At 40.5% G+C, this 18,349-nt stretch overlaps 1 protein-coding gene across 1 annotated transcript in view; it reads right to left on the minus strand.

Annotated features, from left to right (window-relative positions):
• Positions 1 to 860: 860 nt before the first annotated feature.
• LOC139167501 (L-threonine ammonia-lyase-like) overlaps positions 861 to 18,349 on the minus strand; it is a 39,378-nt gene continuing 21,889 nt past the window's right edge. Inside the window, exons 7-12 of the mRNA XM_070751993.1 lie at positions 16,725 to 16,824; positions 11,447 to 11,516; positions 9,609 to 9,734; positions 7,933 to 8,100; positions 5,649 to 5,706; positions 861 to 2,025 (exon numbers count right to left, since the gene is read on the minus strand). Coding sequence (XP_070608094.1) covers positions 1,927 to 2,025; positions 5,649 to 5,706; positions 7,933 to 8,100; positions 9,609 to 9,734; positions 11,447 to 11,516; positions 16,725 to 16,824 — 621 coding nt within the window. The 3' untranslated portion in view covers positions 861 to 1,926. The remainder of the gene's footprint in view (positions 2,026 to 5,648; positions 5,707 to 7,932; positions 8,101 to 9,608; positions 9,735 to 11,446; positions 11,517 to 16,724; positions 16,825 to 18,349) is intronic.

The raw sequence follows: 18,349 nt of genomic DNA on the forward strand, positions 1-18,349 counted from the left end.
ATGAGCATACATTAAAAATATATAAAACAACAAGTATTGCAATTGACTCAACCTGTTGGCAACATCAGATGTTTGCTACCACCGACTAAGTATTTATTTATTTATTTTGTCCAATACACAATGAGGGTTTTAGTGGGTATATATCTATATACACATAGTAAAATATATGATGAAGGTTATAGAGGAGATACTCATAGTAAAATATATCTAAGAAATAATAGAAAAGAAGATATAGTAATAGAACATATCAATGAAAGAGTAGAAGAAGAGATATAGGAATAGAGGAAAGGTATAGGAGATATAGGAGAGCAATAGGACAGGGGACGGAAGGCACTCTAGTGCACTTGTACTCGCCCCTTACTGACCTCTTAGGAATCTGGAGAGGTCAACCGTAGATAATCTAAGGGTAAAATGTTGGGGGTTTGGGGATGACACTATGGAGTCCGGTAATGAGTTCCACGCTTCGACAACAAGGTTACTGAAGTCATATTTTTTGCAGTCAAGTAACAGCCTTAAATCTGCAGAGTTTGGAAATTACACCCACTTTGTGTTGAGAAATAAAATGTGGGTTGATTACAGGTGACTGAACTTTTTGCTAAGAATACATAACATGTAGGATTCCTGATGAGAAAACAGATTTATGGTTTACTTATTAATTTTCCTTCTTGTGAATTCTCTCTTCCAACCAGGCTAAAACACAGGACAAAGTTTGTATGATTTGACCCTCTATGAATAAACTCAAATGGCTTTGTGTTCTGAATATATTTTACTTAAAGGAAAGGAAGCAGACTCCTAAGAAAACCTCCAACCCAAAATGTAGCCCGGTGTGTTCTTTAAAAACCTAAAAATTTAAATTGAGCCATGGCAAAAAATCTATTTATTTTTATTTATTTATTTTGTCCAATACACAATACATATTGAAGAGAATAGATGTGAAGTATTATATATAAAGAAAAGATATAAAAATAGAGGAGAAGATATATGAAGGGAAGAAAAGATATATGAGATATGAGATAAGGAGAGACAATTGGACAGGGGACGAAAGGCAGGCTAGTGCACTTATGTACGCCCCTTACTGACCTCTTAGGAACCTGGAGAGGTCAATCGTGGATAGTCTAAGGGAGAAATGTTGGGGGTTAGGGGTTGACACTACTGAGTCCGGTAATGAGTTCCACGCTTCGACAACTCGATTGCTAAAGTCATATTTTTTACAGTCAAGCTTGGAGCGGTTAATATTAAGTTTGAATTTGTTCCGTGCTCTTGTGTTGTTGCGGTTGAAGCTGAAGTAGTCATTGACAGGCAGGACGTTGCAGCATATGATTTTGTGAGCAATACTTAGATCGTGTTTTAGGCGTCGTAGTTCTAAGCTTTCTAGACCTAGGATATGCCCTATTACAATTTACAATTGCAAAACAGTTCAGACTTGGGAAAACAATATTTGCAAGATCAATTCTCCTAAAATATTAAAATTGGTCCTTCTTTTCCCCCACCAGACTTTGTGCCAGAAATAACTAACAGCGTGTGGCCTGATTAGTAAACATTTAACTTGTAATTTTCATGGACTACTGATGCAGCAATATTGGATTGGGACCCAGAAATTATGAAATGTGATCAAGTAGAATATCTACAATTATGTTGTGTCTCTATTGGTTCTCTCCTTACACTAAAGAAGATAGAATTCTGGAGTTTATGGTACGCCTTTTACGGATCTGTGCAAAAACTCTCCTGCATAAAAATAAATACAACGTAAAAGCTATTTACTCCATGTTGATAGTTCTTTTTAGATTGTGACCTCTCTGGTCAATTCTGTCACTGATGGATCACCAAGTATAAAGCTGTTCTAGGGAGAAATGCTACTCGCAATATATATTTAACTTTCCATATATTTTTTTTAAGTGGAGCTTCACAATCTTCTGTCATCCTTCTTCACCTTTCCACCCACTGTATCATTGGATAACGTTCTGTTAGGATTTTTCTTAATTGAGCAGTATGGCTTCGGTCTCTGGTTTCTACCACACAGGATACCTGGAAATGAAAAGTGTATTACATTTCAATCAACTAAATCAGGGTTTTAGAAAACAATTGATCTCAGTATTTATTTATTCATTCATTCATTCATTCATTCATTCATTCATTCATTCATTCATTCCAACACACAATGAGAATTTTAGTGGGTATATATACGACACAAAAACATGTAACCCTTCCCTGGTGCAGACCTGAAGGGATTGGATACTGTAGCCTAGAGGTTAATTCTCTGCCTTACAAGGCAAAGGTTGCAGGTTCAAGTCCCAGTGGGTATGGCTAGCTGATGAGGCCAAAATAAGGCCGAAATAGATCTATCCTAGTCTCCCTTAATTTTCAAATTCAGCAAAAAAACATGTGACATAGATAGATAGATAGATAGATAGATAGATAGATAGATAGATAGATAGATAGATAGATACACACATAGTAAAATACATGATGAAGGTTATAGAGGAGATACTCATAGTAAAATATATCTAAGAAAGAATAGAAAAGAAGGTATAGTAATAGAACATATCAATGAAAGAATAGAAGAAGAGATATAGGAATAGAAGAAAGGTATAGGAGATATAGGAGAGCAATAGGACAGGGGACGGAAGGCACTCTAGTCGCCCCTTACTGACCTCTTAGGAATCTGGAGAGGTCAACCGTAGATAATCTAAGGGTAAAGTGTTGGGGGTTTGGGGATGACACTATGGAGTCCGGTCATGAGTTCCACGCTTTGACAACTCGGTTACTGAAGTCATATTTTTTACAGTCAAGTTTGGAGCGGTTAATATTAAGTTTAAATCTGTTGTGTGCTCTTGTGTTGTTGTGGTTGAAGCTGAAGTAGTCGCCAACAGGTAGGACGTTGCAGCATATGATCTTGTGGGCAATACTTAGATCTTGTTTAAGGCGCCTTAGTTCTAAACTTTCTAGGCCCAGGATTGAAAGTCTAGTCTTGTAGGGTCTTCTGTTTCGAATGGAGGAGTGAAGGGCTCTTCTGGTAAAGTATCTTTGAACATTTTCAAGGGTCTTAATGTCTGAGATGCGATATGGGTTCCAAACAGATGAGCTGTATTCGAGGATGGGTCTGGCGAAAGTTTTGTAAGCTCTGGTAAGTAGTGAGAGATTGCCAGAGCAGAAGCTACGTAGGATTAGGTTTACAACTCTTGAAGCCTTCTTGGCTATGTTGTTGCCGTGGGCTTTGGCACTTATATCTTTAGTTATTAGTATACCGAGGTCTTTAAACGAGTGGGGATTATCTGTGATAATTTGATTATTCAGTTCGTATTTGGAGTTTTCTTTTTCAAGACCCTGCAATCCCTCGCGCTGAGGTGGAATTGGGGCGGAGAGTTTACTTGCCGGCTGCCCTTCCCGAAGCCTATGCAAAACTCACAGCAGATTTTTTCTCCTTGTGTTCAGAGAAATACCTGCGACAAACAGCCTCCTGATTGTGAGGAGAGGGCTCCACATCTAGGCCACCACACCACTCCTTATTGCTCTCAATCAATTACGCCACATAAAATAAAGTAGGCAGGAATTTATGGAATTCCGTAACCATGTAATCATTGCCAATCTAATTTCTTCCCCCTTTCCAAGTTATCCAGTATCTTAATTTTTCCTCCAACAAAACCTATGGTAGCTAATTTTGCCTGTTTTGAGGTTTTCAATGGGGGGTGTTAACAATAAGGGGAAAAAATACAGACTTCTATCTTAAGAGCGTTTTAAGTCTTCTCATTGATGGATAGAATTAAAAAAGGTTTCTTGGGAACAAGGGAGAAATTAAATACTGCTAGGGTGCACTTTATAGTAGATGAGAAAACTTGTATTGACTCTTTTGCTAAAGGTGGATTAAAGCAGTGATTTTCAACCTTTTTTGAGCTGTGGCACATTTTTTACATTTACAAAATCCTGGGACACACCACCAACCAAAATGACACTCTAAGACAGTATATATTATCCCCCCCATCCCTTGTGTGTTTGTATACACACTCTTGAACCATTTCCAAAAACAGGTAAGGGCTGGGGGGGTTTTCTCTCTTATTCTTTGGGTGCTTTTTATCATATGCTTTAAATCAAGAGTCACTTCTCTCTCTCTTTTGTTTCTCTTTCCTCTCATTCTCTGCCTCAATCATTTTCTCATTTCTCTTTTTTTCTCCCCTTTTTTCTCTCATTTCTCTCTCTCTTTCTCTCTCTTTCTCTCTCTTTCTTTCTTTCTTTCTCTCTTTCTCTCTCACACTCTCTCGCTTTCTTTCTCTCTGTCTCGCTTTCTTTCTTTCTCTTTCTCTCTTGCTTTCTTTCTCTTCCTCTCTCTCACACACTCTCTCTTGCTTTCTCTCTCTCTCGCTTTCTTTTTCTCTCTCTCTTGCTTTCTTTCTCTCTCTCTCTTTCTCTCTCTCTTGCTTTCTTTCTCTCTCGCTCTTGCTTTCTTTCTCTTCCTCTCTGTCTTTCTCTCTCCCCTCTTGCGGCACACCTGACCATGTGCCACGGCACACTAGTGTGCCACGGCACACAGGTTGAAAAACACTGGATTAAAGGGTTGAGTGATGAAAAAGGATTGTTTATGGGAAGAAGGAGACCAAGATATGTAATTTGGCTGTGTGTGTGTGTGTGTAAAGATGGTTTTTTTGTTCTGTGGTTTGTTAACTGCTCCAAAAATCCCCAAAACACCATATTAGAGATTGCTTTAGATGTCGTTCCTTTTCCTTCCTTTTTTCTCTTTCCTTTCTTAACTTTGACTTTCCCGTCTTTCTTTGACTTTTCTTTTGGTTTCCCCTTTGATGTTTCCACAGTTTTAAACTAATACAAAACTTTCTCAGTAAAACGTTATGTATAAAAAGGCAACGTCCAATCAATTTACAAGCCATCACTGCTTGTGGATGGAGCCTGTATAAATATAATAAATATTTTAAGATATATTTATATTGGCATATAAATAAAATAAATAAGGAAGGAAGGAAGAGAGAAAGAAAGAGAGAAAGAAAGAAAGAGAGAAAGAAAGAATGAAAGAAAGAAAGAACAAAAGAATGAAAGAACGAAAGAAAGGAAGAAAGGAAGAAAGAAAGAAAGGAAGAAGGAAAGAAAGAAAGAAGGAAAGAAAGAAAGAATGAAAGGAAGGAAGAAAGAAAGAAAGAAAGAAGGAAGGACGGAAAGAAAGAAAGAAGGAAAGAAAGAAAGGAAGAAAGAAAGAAAGAAGGAAGGAAAGAAAGAAAGAAGGAAAGAAAGGAAGGAAGGAAGGAAGAAAGAAAGAAAGGAAGGAAGAAAGGAAGGAAGAAAGAAAGGAAGGAAGAAAGGAAGGAAGGAAGAAAGGAAGGAAGAAAGAAAGGAAGGAAGAAAGGAAGGAAGGAAGGAAGAAGGAAAGAAAGAAAGGAAGGAAGGAAGAAAGAACAAAAGAAAGAAAGAAAAAAAGAAAAAAAAGGAAGGAAGAAAGAAAGAAAGAAAGAAAGAAAGAAAGAAAGAAAGAAAGAAAGAAAGAAAGAACTTCATGGAGCTTTCAAGTTTCCCATCTTGAATTCAAAGCTCTTTAACTGAATTGCTAGAATTTGGACTCTCTACACAGCTCAGAAGTACGATATGCAGAATTTGGCACCAGCTCAATCAAAACGGAATTTCATTGACCTTTCTCCTCCCTTGCTTACCTCATTGGTGAACAAACCAGCACTCGTGTATGGCTGTTCTTGTCGGATGTTCAAAATTCTGGAACAAAGAGATTTTTTTTAAAAAACCAAAAAATGCAAGATTGCAGCTAGTTCAGTCTCAAAGGCATGAAGCAATAATGGAATTTCGGGCAGAATTTCTACAAAACCAGTCAAGGATAGTTTGAATAAAAAAACCATGGAAATTAAGACGTTTAAAAGAAAGTCTACCCTAGAGCCTTTGTGGCACTGTTTTCACTGCTTATAAAGTAAGATTATTTTCTCAAAGCATTTCTTGGTTTCTTAAATGGAATTATTTATATACTTGAGACAAATTATAGTCTGGGGTATAATCAATATAATAAAAATGTAGTGACTTTAATGCTAATGTAATGCTAATAATCTGTATGTACTGCTATTAATTTAATTTTCTTCGATTTTCTTCTGTACTGACTATTGTGTTTTGTTTCTTCAAAGTGGAAAATTAATTTAAAAAATTTAAAAAGAAAAGAAAAGTAAATGGATTTTTTTAAAAATGAAGTTGCTATGCTTGAGCTTTTTAGATTAGTGACTGGGAACTACAGCAAATAAAACAAGGTGAGCTTTCTTCTTCGGGTGCAACGTACTACTTATGTGTTGTGGTTAGCTCTGGCCCAGCTCATGCCCCAAGGACTGTGGATGTGGGGGAGACATCCACATGCTGCAGGCCTGTTTTGCCCCGCCACCCCCCTGGTGGAATCTGCTGATGAAGGCTCCTCTGACCAAGAAGACTTGAGTGACAGGGAGGAGGAGAGTGTGGCAGACAGCTCAGAAGGAGATCAATTATCTAGCTCCTCCTGGGATTCAGAACAAGAGTTAATGATGCAGCCACGCATGCGGAGAGCGATGCATAGGCAGCAACAACTGAGAGATTATTATCAAAGAAAATGAGGCCACCTGTGGTTGGGTGGGGCTGTGGTCATTAGTGAGGCTGCTATAAAGAGCAGCCTGTGGGTTTGGCCATTGTGGAGGATTATCTGATCGTTGTGTTTTGTGCCTGCTTTGTTGACTTTGACTTTTTGTGTGCTGATTTTTCCCTGCTTTGAAACTAAACTAGAGCAAAGTGTGTTTCACTATGTGAAAGAAGGACTGTGAATTGCCTCACAGCTGCAAGCTAAGTATCACAGAACTGATAAGGGACTTGTACAAATTACCAGTTTGTTTGGAGACCAGTGCTCTTTGCTATACCAAAAGAGGGCTTGGTTTAAGTGAATTTTCATTATAAAGAACATTGTTTTGAATTTTCAAATGTGTGTGTGTCTGAAATTTGTACCTGTGAATTTTTGGGAGGATTCTGCCAGAGAGCCCGACTGAACAACAAATAAATAGGTTTTCTATGCATACAGGTATTCTAGATATGGAGGATTTTCATGGGCAAAACTTGGCTTCCTACCACATCAAGATCTCCACTGAAGACAACAAGGAATCTGTTGTGGTTGGCTCACATCCAGCTCCTTTGATCAAGGACTTTGAGGCGAGTGAATCTGGTCCATCTGGGTATTATAGGCCAGTGTGTTTACCAGAGGAATTGGAAAGTGAGAATGAGCGAGAGTTAGGGCCTGGAGACCCTTCAGGGGCTACAGACCCCCAGCTTTGGTAATGTTGGCGTCGGATGAGGTGGGTGATATTGTGGACCCCTTATTAGACGCTAGAGTCAGAAGAATGTGAGGGAGACAAGAGTATTTCCGGCAACGTAGATCTAGGTATAGCTTGTCACCACAGATAAGGGGAGGAGAATGGGAAGTTCTTTTGCAGAAGTTCAACGTTCCTTTATGGAGAGAGAAAGAGAGAGAACTAACAGCCAAAGTGTTTTCTCCCTTAAATCTTTCTGCAACCCTGCAATCCTAGCTTTGGGAGACATTTGTGAGTATCTGTCCACGCTGAGAGTTAATGACTTGGATTTATAACTTTCTTTTGGACACATGTTATAACGCTGGACTTTGGGCAGGCGAAGTGACATTCCTCTGATTTCATTGCTGCCTCCAGCAAGTTTCTTTGTAAATTGACAACTATACATAATGATTTGGCTTTCCAGTCTTCATTGGGGCTTAATTACTGCTAATTAACCAGGTCGGACAAAACAGAATCAAGGCAACTTCAGCACCTGGTGACTATATGGACACATCTAAGTAGATATTCCCTGGTGATAACAGTGAATATTTTAAAAATATTATTCAATCTTTTCAACCTACTATACAGAATCAGCGTATTATGGTCCCCCATCTAAATCAAACCATGTTTAGGCTACCTCGCCTCCTCGCGAGCTAAGGTCTCCAGTAGCTTTGAAATCTCTCCTGGGCAGTCAATGGTTGTGACAGTAAATTTGCACACTCGGTTATCAAGAGCCAGGGCCTGTTCCACGCACTGCTTCATCAGAGAGAGTTCCATATTTCCATTGCTCACAGCCACAGCCACTCTGAAAGAAGGGGAGAAAATGAAACAAACTATTTTTCCCCCTGTAGAACATCTTTCATAGCTTGTCTGTTAGATTTAATAGGCTCAAGGGTTTTTTTAAAAGTCACATTTTTTCCCTGTGGGCCATTTCTAACAATAGTCTTCTAGTAGACACCTGTTTTACAAGCCTTCAAGATTTGTAGACCTTTGTCTCCATATCTGCTCAGCTCCCTCCATTCTTCTATATTCTACATATACAGTGGTACCTCTACCTAAGAATGTCCCTACTTACGAACTTTTCTAGATAAGAACCAGGTTTGCAAGATTTTTTTTTGGCCTCTTTTCCACTTACAAACCCGAGCCTCAGAAACTGTAACTGGAAAAGGCAGGGAGAAGCCTCTGTGGGGCCTCTCTAGGAATCTCCTGGGAGGAAACAGGGCCGGAAAAGGTGGGGAGAAGCCTCCATGAGGCCTCTCTAGGAATTTCCTTGGAGGAAACAGGCTGGAAAAGGTGGGGAGAAGCCTCTGTGGGGCCTCTCTAGGAATCTCCTAGGAGGAAACAGGTCCTCCACCCTCCCTGTGGTTTCCCCAATTGCACACATTATTTATTTATTTATTTATTTATTTATTAGATTTGTATGCCGCCCCTCTCCCTAGACTCGGGGCTACATTGATTCCAATGGGAAAAATTGCTTCTTCTTACAAACTTTTCTACTTAAGAACCTGGTCATGGAAGAAATTAAGTCCGTAAGTAGAGGTACCACTGTTTAATAATCCAAGATATAATAATGAGATAACTTCCCCAGGCCTACATTGTTTATGTATGGTATATGTTGTGTGCATGTTTTTTAAATTATGGGTTTTTAGTTTTAATTATTAGATTTGTATGGTATATTGTTTTTCTATTACTGCTGTGAGCCGCCCCGAGTCTACGGGAAGGGGCGGCATACAAATTAAATAAATAAACAAACAAACAAACAAACAAACAAACAAAAAACAAACAAATAAATCCATTTATAGGATTATAATTTCCATCATCTACTAGCTTTCTTCCATCAGCTTCCAAGAGAAGGAGCAGGTGGAAAGCAGGAGATACATTTAACAGAACAAGAGAGCTGGAAGGGACCTTGGGAGGTCTTCTAGCCCAGCCCTTCTGTGTTTCTTTTTACTTGGAGACAAATGTCCCCTTTGTTTTCTGCATGTTGAATTTGACAGCTGCTTGGGGTACGCCCAAGCAGTTTCTCTGATGAGACTAAGAAAGTCATTTCCCCCTTGTCTGAGACCTCTTGGTAATTCATTCCACCCAATCCTGCCCCAAAACTGCCTCTTGCTGGGGCTTTCAAGACCAGCCAAGGTCAACTAGGAGTGGTCAAATCAAATCGGAGGAAGATAATTCTCCACTGACTCCAAGTCAACTCTCTCAGGTTGGTTTTGCAACTCTGCCGTCTAGAATAGGACCTTGAAATCCCCCTCGGGTGGTCTTTCCAGCCCAACAAATATACAAAACGGAAGTGTTCGGATCGTTGGATACCTTTTGCCCTTTAATTCCGGCAGTTTGCCAGAGACGAGAGCAGCGAGCGCAATGGCTCCTTCTACGTCAACAGCTACGCGTTCGTATTCCAGCAACCTCAGCATAGACATCAAGACGTCTTCTTCTCTGGAGGTGGGAGAGAAGAGCAAGATCAAAGAGAGGGGCTTTTTGCCCCCTCCCCTCTACCCCTCCCCGCCCAAATACGAACACTTGATTTCTTAACGGTTCAAAAATATTGCATTGAACGAAGCGACTGAATTGGAAAGGCCAATTTTTGCCGTGTCCAATATGGGCAAGAGGCTCCAGTTATAATCATAGAAACATAGAAACATAGAAGACTGACGGCAGAAAAAGACCTCATGGTCCATCTAGTCTGCCCTTATACTATTTCCTGTATTTTATCTTAGGATGGATATATGTTTATCCCAGGCATGTTTAAATTCAGTGACTGTGGATTTACCAACCACGTCTGCTGGAAGTTCGTTCCGAGCATCTACTTCTCTTTCAGTGAAACAATATTTTGTCACGTTGCTTTTGATCTTTCCCCCAACTAACTTCCAGAACTGAACACAGTATTCCAAATGGGGTCTCACCAGTGCTCTGTATAAGGGGATCACAATCTCCTTCTTCCTGCTTGTTATACCTCTAGCTATGCACCCAAGCATCCTACTTGCTTTTCCTACTGCCCGACCACACTGCTCACCACACAATCACTGTGGAACCCAACATTTCTGTGGCTAAGCAAGACTGCTTGTTCATAGAAACATAGAAGACTGACGGCAGAAAAAGGCCTCCTGGTCCATTTAGTCTGCCCTTATACTATTTCCTGTATTTTTATCTTAGGATGGATGTATGTTTATCCCAGGCATGTTTAAATTCAGTGACTGTGGATTTACCAACCACGTCTGCTGGAAGTTTGTTCCAAGGATCTACTACTCTTTCAGTCAAATAATATTTTCTCACGTTGCTTTTGATCTTTCCCCCAACTAACTTCAGATTGTGTCCCCTTGTTCTTGTGTTCACTTTCCTATTAAAAACACTTCCCTCCTGAACCTTATTTAACCCTTTAACATATTTAAATGTTTCGATCATGTCCCCCCCTTTCCTTCTGTCCTCCAGACTCTACAGATAGAGTTCATTGAGTCTTTCCTGATACGTTTTATGCTTAAGACCTTCCACCATTCTTGTAGCCCGTCTTTGGACCCCTTCAATTTTGTCAATATCTTTTTGTAGATGAGGTCTCCAGAACTGAGCACAGTATTATTCCAAATGTGGTCTCACCAGCGCTCTATATAAGGAGATCACAATCTCCCTCTTCCTGCTTGTTATAACTCTAGCTATGCAGCCAAGCATCCTACTTGCCTTTTCCTACCGCCCGACCACACTGCTCACCCATTTTGAGACTGTCAGAAATCACGACCCCTAAATCCTTCTCTTCAGTTTATGTTGTTCTATTTTATGGCTATCCTAGCCATGGTCGCTAGGTGAATCCTCTGCTGCTGTTAAGTCATAACACAGCGAATGAATCTTTTCCATCGGGCTTGTTAGAAGGTCGCAAATGGACATTGCAGGACTCCCATGGGGCAAGTGCCATTTCTGGCTACTGTCTCCTCCTGGTAAGGAAAATGAACCGTTGTCTCCTTTACCTGAGTGGTTGTTTTCTTATGTAAGGAGACAGCACCCAGCACCCTCCTTGAAACTCAAATCTATGTTGCACCCAAGTCAGAAAATCCAATCTTATATAGGATTGGCTCTTAAGATCACCTGGAAATAACCCAGAAAAGCAAGCACCCCAAAATGCTCATTTTTAATCAGAATAAAGCATTGCCTTTACATACCTCACCGATACAACTTTATCAACCCAGTTCCCTGTCAGTTGAAAAGAGTTGGTGCCAAAACCACTCAATTCTGAAAAAAACGAAATGACAAACAAGGAATACATGAATGGTTTTACCCACTGGCTATCAATAAATGCTAAAACAATGTACAGTGATACCTTATTTTACAAACTTAATTGGTTTCGGGACGAGGTTCTTAAGGTGAAAAGTTTGTAAGACGAAACAATGTTTCCCATAGGAATCAATGGAAAAGCGATTAATGCGTGCAAGCCCAAAATTCACCCCTTTTGCCAGCCGAAGCACCCGTTTTTGTGCTGCTGGGATTCTCCTGAGGTTCCCCTCCATAGGGAACCCCACCTCCGAACTTCTGTGTTTTTGTGATGCTGCAGGGGAATCACAGCAGGGGAATCCCAGCATCACAAAAACGTGTGCTTCGCTGGCAATGGAAGTCCGGAGGTGGGGTTTCCCAGCGAAGGGAGCATCAGTGAAATCGCAGCATCGCAAAAACACTGAAGTCCTCGAAACCCCACCTACGGACCTCTGTTTTTGCAATGCTGCGATTTCACTGAGGCTCCCCTCGCTGGGAAACCCCACCTCCGGACTTCTGTTGCCAGCGAAGCACCCGTTTCTGCGCTGCTGGGATTCCCCTGCAGCATCACAAAACACGGAAGTCCAGAGGTGAGGTTTCCCATGGAAGGGAGCCTCAGGGTAATCCCAGCAGCGCAAAAATGGGTGCTTCTCTGGCAACGGATGTAAGGAGGCAGGGCATCCCAGCAGCGGCGGTAGGTTTGTAAGGTGAAAATAGTTTGTAAGAAAAGGCAAAAAAATCTTAAACCCCGGGTTTGTATCTCGAAAAGGTTGTATGACAAGGCATTTGTAAGACGAGGTATCACTGTACAAGGTTTGACTATTTTGCAGTCTAATTCAGGCACCGCTTCTTAGGAAGGTCAAGAAAAGTTATTAGTTTATTTTTATTTATTCATTTGTCCAATACACAATACATATGGAAGAGAATAGACATGAAGTAATATATATAAAGATAACATGTAAAAATAGAGGAGAAGATGCATGAAAAGAAGAAAATATATATGATATATGAGATAAAGGAAAGACAATTGGACAGGGGACGAAAGGCACACCAGTGCACTTATGTATGCCCCTTACTGACCTCTTAGGAACCTGGAGAGGTCAATGGTGGATAATCTAAGGGAAAAATGTTGGGGGTTGGGGGTTGACACTATTGAGTCCGGTAATGAGTTCCACGCTTCGACCACTCGATTGTTAAAGTCATATTTTTTTACAGTCAAGTTTGGAGCGGTTAATATTAAGTTTGAATCTGTTGCGTGCTCTTGTGTTGTTGCGGTTGAAGCTGAAGTAGTCATTGACCGGTAGGACGTTGCAGCATATGATCTTGTGGGCAATACTCAAATCGTGTTTTAGGCGCCGTAGTTCTAAGCTTTCTAGACCCAGGATTGTTAGTCTATTTTCGTAGGGTCTTCTGTTTCGAGTGGAGGAGTGAAGGGCTCTTCTGGTGGAATATATTTGGACGTTTTTAAGGGTGTTGATGTCCGAGATGTGGTGTGGGTTCCAGACAGATGAACTGTATTCGAGGATGGGTCTGGCAAAAGTTTTGTAGGCTCTGGTGAGTAGTGTGAGATTGCCGGAGCAGAAGCTGCGTAGGATCAGGTTAACAACTCTAGAAGCCTTTTTGGCGATATTGTTGCAGTGGGCTTTAGCACTTATGTTTGTATATTGTCTGGCAAAAGTTTTGTAGATTGAGAATAAGGATCAAAAGAGCCACACAAAAGAGGACATAGGATGGACCCTCAAGGAAGTTAAATAATCAGAGGAATAAAAAAGATAGAAAGGCATTCGGGAATACGAAATAAATGGATATGGCTATCCAGATTTAATAGTGAGAATTGCGTTTTGAAGAACCCATCAAAAGTACTTCTTTTAAGTCCATGGCATCGGTATTAATGAAAAATATTCCGACCCTCTGGAACCAGCTCCCCCTGGAGATTAGGATTGCCCCCACCGTCCTTGCCTTTCGTAAACTCCTTAAAAGCCACCTCTGCGGTCAGGCATGGGGGAATTGAGACATCTCCCCCGGGCCTATGTAGTTTATGCATGGTATGTTTGTGATGTCTTGCTTTTAAATAAGGGTTTTTTAGATATTGCTCTCTACATGGGGCTACCTTTGAAAAGTGTTCGGAAACTTCAGATCGTGCAGAATGCAGCTGCGAGAGCAGTCATGGGCTTTCCCAAATATGCCCATGTTACACCAACACTCCGCAGTCTGCATTGGTTGCCGATCAGTTTCCGGTCACAATTCAAAGTGTTGGTTATGACCTATAAAGCCCTTCATGGCATCTGACCAGATTATCTCAGGGACCGCCTTCTGCTGCACGAATCCCAGCGACCAGTTAGGTCCCACAGGGTGGGCCTTCTCCGGGTCCCGTCAACTAAACAATGTCGTTTGGTGGGTCTCAGGGGAAGAGCCTTCTCTGCAGCGGCCCCGGCCCTTTGGAACCAACTCCCCTCAGAAATTAGAATTGCCCCCACCCTCCTTGCCTTTCGTAAGCTTCTTAAAACCCACCTCTGCCGCCAGGCTTGGGTAAACTAAGATACACTTTCCGCCTAGGCCTTTACAATGGTATGTTTGTATGTATGTTTGGTTTTATAATAAGGTTTTTTTTAGTTGTTTAGTATTGGATTGTTACATGCTGTTTTTTATCACTGTTGTTAGCTGCCCCGAGTCTGCGGAGAGGGGCGGCATACAAATCCAATAAATAAATAAATAAATTTTAATTATTAGATTTGTTATTATATATTGTTTTTTTACTATTGCTGTGAGCCGCCCCGAGTCTACGGAGAGGGGCGGCATACAAATCTAATAAATAACAACAACAACAACAACAACAGAGTTGGAAGGGACCTTGGAGGTCTTCTAGTCCAACCCCTTGCTTAGGCAGGAAACCCTACATCACTTCAGACAAATGGTTATCCAACAACTTAAGAAACCCCATTGGAGCATTCACAACTTCTGGAGGCAAATTATTCCACGGATGAATTGTTTTGTCATGAAATTTCTCCTGAGTTCTAAGTTGCTTCTCTCCTTTGTTTAGTTTCCACCCATTGCTTCTTGTCCTACCCTTAGGTGGCTTCATTCCCTCTTGTTTGTGGCAGCCTCTGAGATATTGGAAGACTGCTATCCTGTCTCGCCTGGTCCTTCTTTTCATTAAACTAGGCATACCCAGTTCTAGCAACCGTTCTTCTTAGGTTTTAGCCTCCAGTCCCCTCATCATCTTTGTTGCTCTTGTCTGCACTTTTTCTAGAGTCTCAACATCCTTTTTGCATCGTGGTGACCAAAACTGAATGCAGTATTCCAAGTGTGGCCTTATAAAGTGGTATTAACACTTTACGTGATCTTGCTTATATTCCGCTGTTGATGCAGCCTAGAACTGTGTTGGCTTTTTTGGCAGCTGCTGCACACAGCTGGCTCCTATTTAAATGGTTGTCCACCAGGACTACAAGATCCCTCTCAGTTACTACTATTATGTTCTTCGGAGTGATAATTTTACAATGTAATATAGTGTTAGTTGCTTTTTAACCACATGCACAGAGAAATGATGGGGGGAAACTTGAGAGGAGACACTAAGCCTCAGCACAACAGACTGAAGGGGAAAAAGCAGGACTTTTCTGCAGTGGCCCCTGCTCTGTCAAACATCCTACCGTCAGAAACCAGAATGGCCCCAACCAACATTGTTTCCTTAAGGTCCTAAAAACCTGGTTATTTTCCCCAAGTCTAGGGTAATGAATGTGCCAAGGGCCCAGTCTCCCAGCTACAGGGTGAGTTTTAAAAGTAATGCAATTATTTCTTTAAAGTAATTTATTGAACAGGTTTGCACAAACACTTAAAAAATTTTCAAATTTCCACCCTCTTTACAAATCAGCCTAAAATTTGCTATAGACTGAACTTTTTGTGTAAATTATGCCTGGTTTGTGCAGCTCAAACAAGTGGGTTTTTTTGCAAGGGGGAAAAAAAATCGCCCCTCTGGCTACTTTAAAACAAAACATCTCCGTTTCTACAATTGAAGGAATTCATTGTGTTCCAAAATCCCACCTTTCTACTCCCACTCCCCATAATTTTAAGCACGCAGGACCAGCTTCTCCAACCCACAGGCAACAAATTGGAATGTTCTCTATCGCGCAGGCTCCAAATTTATACTTTACCGTGACTGCCTCCTCTCATCTTTACGCACCAACCAAGGAGAGTTTGGGGTGGTGGCTTCCTCCTAAGGATTTACAGCTGTAGAGATTGGATTTCTCTCTCTCTGCTCTTTAAGATTTGTTTGGAATTATATTCGGAGCAAGCTAATTTCCTCCTTTTTGAGAGCAAAGGGACTGAAAGATGAAAGCCTGAAGCCCCCTTTCTGTAATTTTTTTCCTGCTACCAGTATAAAATGCCCCCCATTGCTTTTTAAAAAAATAAAAATAACAAAACGAAAAATTGGCTGTTGGGGACTTTTCAAATCGCTGCAGAAAAGGAGGATTGGCCCTTAAAAATCTCCAGAAAACTAATTTGAAAATTATAATCCTTTAGCTACCCCACTAAATTCGCTCAAAGTGGTGCTTCAAACCAAATTAAACCAAGATAACCATTTGATTTTTAACTGAGATATTGCAACATTGATTCAAGGCAGTTAAAAGCAGAACAAACATGTATATAAATTATATAACCAGGACTATTTTTTCCCTTTTTCAGTGTTATTATCTGTAATAGCGGTAAAAATGAAGATAGTGTTTAATGGGCAAGAATAATTTAAATGAATATCTTTTTTTTAAAAATGTGTGCGTATACCTAAGCATTTATATGTTGTTTTAAATGTATACATTGCAATAAAGCCAGCTGATTTTTGACTCACACAGAGGCTCTGGGAGGGCGTTTTTGGCTTCCAGAGAGCCTCCAGGGAGGATGGGGGAGAGTGTTTTTACCTTCCCCTGGCTCCAGGGAAGCCTTTGGTGCCTGGGGAGGGTGAAACATGAGCCTACTGGGCCCACCAGAAGTTGGGAAACAGGCTGTTTCTGGCCTCCAGAGGGGCAGGGGAAGCTGTTTTCGCACACCCACGCTCTTTTGGTACCCAAGGAAAAAAAGGTTCTCCATCACTGGACAAGGGAATTAGCAGGAAGGCAAAGTTGTGTGGACACAAAAGAGGCTCTTGGGAATATTTGCAAAACAGTTACAGTCCTGAGCGCAAAGGCCCACATCTCTTACCTCTGTAAAATTGAGGATGGCTGTAGTAGGTGTGATCTTCAACAGGTTGTCCCATCTTTAGCGACGGCTGATCTACAGGGATGTTCTCCAATTCTACACCCTGAGGAAGAAGAAACAAAATAAGAAGAGCGCTCCAGTTGAGCTCATGCATGTCACACTTCCAAATATCAGTATTATAATAATAATAATAATAATAATAATAATAATAATAATAATAATAATACAGTAATAAGAAGGAGGAGGAGGAGCAGGAGGAGGAGGAGGAAGAAGAAGAAGAAGAAGAAGAAGAAGAAGAAGAAGAAGAAGAAGAAGAAGAAGAAGAAGAAGAAGGACAACAACAACAACAACAACAACTCAATTCAATTTATTAGATTTGTATGCCGCCCCTCTCCGAAGACTCGGGGCAGCTCACAACAACAATAAAAACAATATTCTAGCGAAAACAAATCTAATATTAAAAAGCACATAAAAAACCTATCATATTTAAAAAGCAAATAACACATAGATATCCAAACATAAATATAAAAAAGCCTGGGGGAAAGCCTGGGTCAAAGACAAGGAGGGTGGGGACAGTTCTAATCTCTGGGGGGAGTTGATTCCAGAGGGCTGGGGCTGCCACAGAGAAGGCTCTTCCCCTGGGCCCCGCCAAACAACATTGTTTAGTCGACGGGACCCGGAAAAGGCCAACTCTGCGGATAAGGCCAACAGAGTTGGAAGGGATCTTGGAGATCTTCTAGTCCAACCCCCTGCTTAGGCTGGAAACCCTTCACTGCTTCAGACAGATGGTTATCCAAACTTCAAGTATTGGAGCATTCACAACTTCTGGAGGCAAGCTGTTCCACTGATCAACTGTTCTTTTTTTTTTTAATATAATTTTTATTTACATATAGACAATACAAACACACACTTCATATACAAAAGGACAGAGATACAATATACATCCCCTCCCCTCCTTTGGCTGACAGCCTCCTTTTATATTCTTTTATGGTATTGTTACCATTGGTTTTATCTGTAGTATATAATTTATAATACTAGGTTTTAATTTCTTACTCTATAACTTATATAAACATGGTAGGTAGAGAAAAGGTTATATTTAAGCCTTTAACCATTTTTGATTTAATTTGTTTCCTTATCACGCAGCACTACTAGTACAATATTTGTTCTTTTATTCAACCATATATAGAAATATTTCCAAACCTGGTAGTATTTTGAATTTTCTTGCTCTTTTAGCTCCAATGTTACTTTGTCTGCTTTTGCGCAGTCCAGCATTTTTTTAAATTAAATTTCGATCGTTAGGCATTGATTCGTTTTTTCCAAAACTGGGCTATGGTTATTCTCGTTGTTGTTATTAAGTGTTGGGTCAAATAATATTGTTCTTTTTTCATATTTGTTTCGATAATACCAAGTAAAAATATTTCCGGTTTCATTTCTAATTTAATATTGATTATTTCTTTTATCCATTTTTGAAGTTTGTGCCAAATTCCCTTAAGTTGCGTACAGGTCCACCACATATGGAAGTAGGAGCCGTGTTTATCTCCACATTTCCAACAATTGGGTTTGAGGTTAGCATACATCTTGGTTAGCCTAGATGGGGGCATGTGCCACCTGTAAAACATTTTAATTGC

The sequence above is a fragment of the Erythrolamprus reginae genome, chromosome 5 (assembly GCF_031021105.1).
Source record: "Erythrolamprus reginae isolate rEryReg1 chromosome 5, rEryReg1.hap1, whole genome shotgun sequence".
NCBI lineage: Eukaryota > Metazoa > Chordata > Lepidosauria > Squamata > Dipsadidae > Erythrolamprus > Erythrolamprus reginae.